The sequence below is a fragment of the Macaca fascicularis genome, chromosome 6, assembly GCF_037993035.2.
Source record: "Macaca fascicularis isolate 582-1 chromosome 6, T2T-MFA8v1.1".
NCBI classification, from domain to species: domain Eukaryota; kingdom Metazoa; phylum Chordata; class Mammalia; order Primates; family Cercopithecidae; genus Macaca; species Macaca fascicularis.
This window is the reverse complement of record NC_088380.1, coordinates 158,092,334-158,100,000: the sequence shown is the minus strand read 5'-3', so window position 1 is coordinate 158,100,000 and position 7,667 is coordinate 158,092,334. Positions and strand designations below refer to the sequence as shown.

The window sequence follows — 7,667 nt, the reverse complement described above, 5'->3', positions numbered from 1 at the left end:
GCTGTATTACATAGATACTACAAACATTGGTTCTGAGCCTGGGCAAGAGTCAAGCACTTATTGAGCACCTACTGTGTACCAAGTTATTTCTTACACATGAGAGACAGCATAGTAGAGTGAAAAGGACCTTAGATTGGGCATCCCAGTGGATTCTCATCTCAGCTCTGTGTGACCTTGAATAAGTCCTGTTCCTTTTAGAGCTCCAGATTTCCCCATCTCTACAGTAAAGAGGTTATAACAGATGAGTGGTAGAGGAGCCCTTCCAGTAAAGATTATAGGTTAAAAAAAAAAATCCAATAGATAAAATATAAAAGGAGAGCATCTGTATTTGTAGTTAAGACAGGGGTGGGAGTTGCCTGACCTTCCAAAACCTGCAGTAGGCTCCCTCTCACCTCTCCAAAGCGGTCGCTTAGGTATCTGTGAAATTCTAGGACTCCAAAGCAATGGCTTGTTTCTGAGCTGCCTTTTTGCAGGCACATTCAGTGATTCTAAATTTCTCCTTTCGTTGCAGGTGTCTCAGCCATCCTCATCCCCCGCCTCGACCTGGTCATCTCCTTGGTGGGCTCCGTGAGCAGCAGCGCCCTGGCCCTCATCATCCCAGCCCTCCTGGAGATCGTCATCTTTTACTCTGAGGACATGAGCTGTGTCACCCTTGCCAAGGACATCATGATTAGCATCCTGGGCCTTTTAGGGTGTATATTTGGGACATACCAAGCCCTCTATGAGTTGACCCAACCCATCAACCATTCCATGGCCAACTCCACAGGTGTCTATGCATAATTATCTGTTTTTAGTCTAATAGCTCTCCCTTCTTCCCATCCCCAGTTTGACTTCCATGTGGATGTTATATACCTTCATCAAATCCCAACATCTCTATATTAATTAGTGTCTTCTTTATCTTTCCAAGAGAAATGCAGAGAAAAGTTAGCATTGATGTCTCTCAGGTTACACCTTTTTTGGTTTTATATTTTTTGGATGGCCTTTTGTACCTCTGAACCAAAATTAGATTCAACTATTCGTATTATCAGCCTCATTTTATGGAAAAGGGATGCCACTTACCCCAAGAGCCCTTGAAACAGAGACCAAGCATAAATACAAAAGTAATGTTTTCTCCACACTGCAGTAGCTGCCCTTAAAGCATCAGATTTAGAAAAGTGTGGCTGGGCACCGTGGCTCACGCCTGTAATCCCAACACTTTGGGAGGCTGACGTGGGCGGATCACAATGTCAGGAGATCCAGACCATCCTGGCCAACATGGTGAAACCCCGTCTCTATTAAAAATACAAAAATTGGTTGGACGTGGTGGCAGGTGCCTGTAATCCCAGCTACTCAGGAGGCTGAGGCAGGAGAAATCATTTGAACCAGGAAGTCGGAGGTTTCCATGAGCCGAGATCGCACCACTGCACTACAGTCTGGTGACAGAGTGAGACTCTGTCTCAAAAAAAAAAAAAAAAAAAAAAAAAGAAAAGTGCATGTTGGGCAAGGGGAATTTTCTATTTACATATTCTAAGTAGAAGAGTCACAGAGAGAACACAAACAGAACTCAGCAGTAATTTTGTCCAACCACTGTCTCCACCACTGATTTCCTACTGGCCCTCAGGCAAGTTCCTCCCCATCTCTCAGTCTATGAAGTGAAGGGCTGGACTAATGGATTATTAAGGACTCTATCAAGTCTGATATTCTGAAAATGAATAAAAGAAATTAACTTATCCACCAACCACAAAAAACTGGCTGTGCTAGTGTTGGTGAGCAGGTGGAGTAACTGAAATTCCACACCCTGCTATGTGGATAGAAAGTACTACAATCAGTTTGATAAACATCTTGTAGTCTTTTTAAAACGTAAACATATACCTACCACATGATCCAACTATTCCACTCCAGAAAAAAGAAATATATATCCATAAAAAGACTGGTACAAAAATATTCACGATAACTTTACTTATAAAAGCAAAGAAGTTGGAAATACTCTAAATGTCTATAAACAGGAGAATGGATAAACAAATTGTGATGTATCCATACAATGGAATATCCCTCAGCAAGGAACAGAAACAAACTGTTGAAATACACAATAAAATGTATGAATCTTAAAATAAGTATGCTGAATGACAAAATCCATACCAAAAAAAGAATACGAACTGGATGATTCTATTCATATAAAAGCCTGGAAAATGAAAACTAATCTGTAGTAACAGAGAGCAGCTCAGTGGTCAGTGGAAGATGAGATGGGTGAGAGGGAGGGATGGATAACATGTTCACTGTCTCGATTTTGAAGATGGTTTCACAGGAGGGTACACGTGTCAAAACTTATCAGTTGGATACTTCAAATATGTGGCATTTATTATATGTCAATTATACCTCAATAAAGCTGTTAAAAATAGAATATGAAACATGATTCCATTTTTTTAAATCAGTTACATGCATACAGTCAAATAATTTTGAATACTCAGCACATTGTCATAGGAATTTTCACCAAGTGGGTTGAATTATGAGTAAAATTTTACACTTTTTCTTTTATGTATTTATATATTTTTAAAAAATAGAGACAGGGTCTCACTATGCTGCCCAGGCTAATCTCAAGCCCCTGGGCTCAAGCGATCCACCTGCCTCAGCCTCCCAAAGTGCTGGGATTACAGGCGTGAGCCACCGTGCCCAGTCAAATTTTTATATTTTTCTTTTGCTTGCCTGTGTCGTTGCATTTTTTAAACAAATAATGTATTGATTTCAGAACTAAAGAAAATTTATTTGAAGGGGGAAAGTATTAATGACGATTTGTTTCACTCTAGTAGAAATGCCACCTTCTAAAAGCTTTTCATTGTAAACTGTAACACCAATGAAAGTATAACTCTACAGTATAATGAATATTTGTAGAGTATCAATTTTCAACTTCACCTTCTATTAGATGATTGATATTATGACCTGCCTAACAGGTATTTCAGCTGGAATTAGCAGCATTCCCCCTTTGTAACATATCGTCCATTCACCAATGGTCAGAGGCCAAACAACAGCCTCTTAGAGGAGATGTGAGGTAGCTGTGTTATCATGAAGGAGAGGCAGCGAAGAATATCCTACCACTAGATAGAAAGCTATCAGCCAAGATAAAGTCTGTGCTCTTTTGGGATCCAGACCATGAACTTGGAGAAGGAAAGGCTTTGAGGAACATATGGAAACCTTACTATAGAATATGGAGCAATTATCCTCCTCATTTTCCAGATCTCAGCTAGCACTTCCTCAGGAAAACCCTTTCTGACCTCAGCCACTAACCCAGATTCTGCATAAATGTTCACCCCCTTCTCCTGTACTGCAGTTACATGACAGCAGGTTTGTGATGGTTAATACTGAGTGTCAACTTGATTGGATACAAAGTATTGATCCTGGGTGTGTCTGTGAGGGGGTTGCCGAAGGAGATTAACGTTTGAGTCAGTGGGCTGGGGAAAGGCAGACCCACTCTCAATCTGGGCAGGCACAATCTAATCAGCTGCCAGTGTGGCCAGAATATAAAGCAGGCAGAAAAATGTGAAAAGAGAGACTGGCCTAGCCTCCCGGTCTACGTCTTTCTCCCGTGCTGAATGCTTCCTGCCCTCAAACGTCAAATTCCAAGCTCTTCAGTTTTAGAACTCGGGCAGGTTCTCCTTGCTCTTCAGCCTGCGGATGGGCTATTGTGGGACCTTGTGATCAAGTGAGTTAATAAACTCCCCTTTATATTTTTGTTAGTTCCACTAGTTCTGTCCCTCTACAGAACCCTGACTAATACAAGGTTCATATCTTCTTTTTCTCAAAATGAAAACTTCAGCAATATATCTTTAAAACTTTTATTTTGAAAAACGTTAGACTTTCAAAGAGTGGCAAAAATAATAGTTTCCATGTATCCTTCACCCAGCTCTTCCTAATGTTAACATCTTACATAACCACAGTACAATGATCAAAACCAAATAACTGACATTGATGAAATCCTATTTCTGGTCCTTTTTCTAATCCAGCATCCAAATCGGGAATCTCACAATGCGTTTAGTTATATTTCTTTATTCTCTTCCAGTTCATGACTGTTCCTCAGTCTTTCCTTATTGTTCACGGCCTTGGCACTTTCAAAACGTACTGGCCAATTATTTGGTAGAGTGTCTCTCAGTTTGGGCTTGTCTGATCTTTTCTCATGATTGCACTGAGACTGCACATTTCTGACAATTCCGCAGAAGTGACATTGCGCCCTTCTCAGTGCATCATACTGGAAGGTACGTGGTATCAGTATGCCTGGAAGGTACATGGAAGGTACGTGGTATCACCATTAGTGGTGATGTTAACTTGATCACTTGGTTAAGGTGGTTTTCTGTCAGGTTTCTTCACTATAGTGACTGTTTTTCCCTTTGTAATTAGTATCTTGTGAAGAGATCTTAAAATCATGCAAAATCCTGTTTTCCATCATACTTCTATTCACTAATTTGGCATTCATAGGTGTTTGTCTGCAACAACTATTCCTAGGGTGTTTGCCTAATGGTGTTTTTTTGTTTGTTTTTGAGATGGAGTCTCACTCTGTCACCCAGGCTAGAGGTCAGCGGCACGGTCTCGGCTCACTGCAACCTCCACCTCCCGAGTTCAAGTGATTCTCCTTCCTCCGGAGTAGCTGGGATTACAGACGCGCACCACCACACCTGGCTAATTTTGTGTATTTTTAGTAGAGACAGGGGTTTCGTCATGTTGGCCAGGCTGGTCTTGAACTCTTGACCCCAGACGATCCACCTGGCTTGGCCTCCCAAAGTGCTGGGATTACAGGTGTGAGCCACCGCACCCAGCCATTTCTTCTATTTCTATCGTTCCTTCTACATTTGTGATTCCATTGTGTATGGGATTCTATAGTGTATTTTTAGCCAGTGGACTATAACCCATTATTGTCATTATTTTATTGCTCAAATTGCCCAAGATTTGGCCACTGAGGGAGGTTCAATTTGGTTCCTGTGTCCTTTCAATATGTCCCCCATGTTGTCGTTACCTACCATATATTTATTTTCCCAATTCTAATATACACGTAAAGGACTTCCTGAGTTGCTAATTTTTGCTTCTGTGAAAAATTTGCTAACTAGACGCTGGTATTTGTGTACTGTTTCTTTTCTCTTTCAAGTATCCCATCAAAATGCTATAACTTCTTATTTTCCTTGCCCACCTCCTTCAATGTGGTTGTATTCTGCATTTGAAATACAGTTAAGTTCATCTGTTACTGTTTGTATTTCATTTTGAACTCTCCTCATATCCTGGTTGACTTTAATTACTTTTGGGGGCATGAGAAACATTACTATGGCTCTAAGAGTCACAGTTAAACAAAATATACTCAGATACACTCGGCAGTGTTCCATCCCTACCTCCTTTATACCATTATGATTTCTCCTTTCTTTCTACTCTACACCCACCTACCATCCACACAGCTCATTACTTTCTGGCCAATCTTTCCTTATTTACTTTGCATAAACAAGCAGATACATGTTCTTACATCTCCTTCTTTCTTACATAAAAAGTACCACATTCTATTTTTTGTACTTTGCTTTTTGCATTTAATGTATCTTGAAAATAACTCTATACCGATTCATAAAGATCTTCATTTTTTTTTTACAGCTCAGTAATATTCCATGTGAGTATGCCATGGTGCCATGGTTTACTCAGCCTTTCTCGTGTATATGAACATGACTTTGCTTCCAATATTTGCAGTCACAGTGCTGCAATGAGTAATCTTGTGCATCCGTATGTTTGTACTGTTGGAGGTGCATCTTCAAGGGAAATTCCCACAGTGGAAATTGTTGTGTCAAAGGGTAAATGCTTCTGCAATTTATTAAGCACTGACAAATTCCCCTCCAGAAAAGTCATACTAGTTTGCATTCCCACCAACAGTGATGACAGTGTGTTTCCCTATAGCCTTGCCTAACAGAATGTGTTGTTCTTTCTTTCATCAGTCTGAGAGATGATAAATGGTATCTCAGTATTATCTCAATTTACATTTCTCTAATGAGTTAGTTCGAATATTTCATTTTAAAGAGCCATTTTATATCTTTACATGAGTATGTGTGTTCATGTCTTTTCCCAGTTTTTCTATCAAGTTTTTGGTCCTTTGTCCCTTAATTTTTAATTCCTTATATAGTAAGAATACTAACTATTCATCTATGATATAGGCTGGATAAATTTAGTCATTTGATTTTATTGTGTTTTTACCAAGCATTTTTTTTTTCTCTTTATGTAGTCAAATGTGTCAATATTTTGTTGCCACTGGATATTTCCACCACGTTTCCTTCTGTATTTATATGGCTTCATTTTCTTTCATTTGGATCCTGGACCCACTTGGAGTTCATTCTTGCATATGGTGTGAAGTATAGGTCTAACCTCAGCTTTCTCCAAGTGGCTTTCCAGTTGGCTCAGCACCATTTATTAAAAAGTCTGCTTTGACCTGCGCTTGAAGATGCCACCTTTAACTCCTCATCCCCCACCCCTAAGAAACCTCAAGGAACATATGACTCAAGAGCAGAGCAGACATAAAAAGATTAACTGAGCTACTGAGATTCGGTGAAGAATGTGAACTAAAAAGCAACTGTTGAGAATAAGGCTGGAAGATCCAACAGAGAGAAACAGCTGTGAAGGTCATTGCCAGGCGAAGTGTCAGAGCCCCAGCATTGAGAAGTGGTCAACTCGTGGGTGGGTAAAAATAATTCACCAACAACAGTATAGGTTTGAAAAAGGAAAGGTATTAGAAAGGAAGAATGCTGCAGAAGACTGCGGTGGGGCGCCCTGGTGAGAGGACTGAGCATACCACGGTGGATTTTTCCTTAGGGATATTTATGGACCTTAAAGCAGGACCTTAGGGTTGCACAGTCAGTTTCAGCATCGCATTCCGGAGATGTACAGAAATTTTAGTTACTTTTTTTTTTTTTTTTTGAGACAGAGTCTCCGTCACCCAGGCTGGAATGCAGTGGCGCGATCTCGGCTCACTGCAAGCTCCACCTCCCGGGTTCACGCCATTCTCCTGCCTCAGCCTCCAGAGTAGCTGGGACTACAGGCACCTGCCACCATGCCCAGCTAATTTTTTTTTTTTTTTTTTTTTTTTTGTATTTTTAGTAGAGACGGGGTTTCACCGTGTTAGCCAGGATGGTCTCGATCTCCTGACCTCATGATCCACTCGCCTCGGCCTCCCAAAGTGTTGGGATTACAGGCATGAGCCACGGCACCCGGCCAGAAATTTTAGTTACTTGTAAGGTTTTTTTCGGGGAAAAGAAATCTGGAACCAGATGCCTGCTTTAGATAATAGGAAAGTCTAATTACTTCTTATTTTCCCCAGATAAGGAGTTTTGCCTCTGCATGGCCTGTTTGATAGTCACCAGGTGGTCTTTGCTCCCTTTTAAATTCCTCAGATAAAAAGATTTTGTCTCTGGGGCCTGTTCAATGGTCACCAGGTGATTTTCACTCTCCGCAGTCATGATGTGATGGAAAGCAAAATAGCAAACGAGGGAACTGGATGGCGATGAAGCAGAGACAACAAGCAAGCTCCTGCGACATAAGTAGAAGGGTCCGTCCCTGGAATCGCCTCGGCTCACCTGTACCGTTCCAACAAACCCTTCCAACCAAAAGAGCCCCACCCCAAAAACACTTTTGAAATGTGATCAGTGAAATCTGGAACCAAAGCAAGGGAGAAACTGTCA

At 40.9% G+C, this 7,667-nt stretch overlaps 1 protein-coding gene across 1 annotated transcript in view; it reads left to right on the top strand.

Moving 5' to 3' along the window:
• Positions 1-810, top strand: part of SLC36A3 (solute carrier family 36 member 3) — a 26,013-nt gene extending 25,203 nt beyond the window's left edge. Inside the window, exon 10 of the mRNA XM_005558306.4 lies at positions 512-810. Coding sequence (XP_005558363.2) covers positions 512-780 — 269 coding nt within the window. The 3' untranslated portion in view covers positions 781-810. The remainder of the gene's footprint in view (positions 1-511) is intronic.
• The last annotated feature ends 6,857 nt before the right edge of the window (positions 811-7,667 follow it).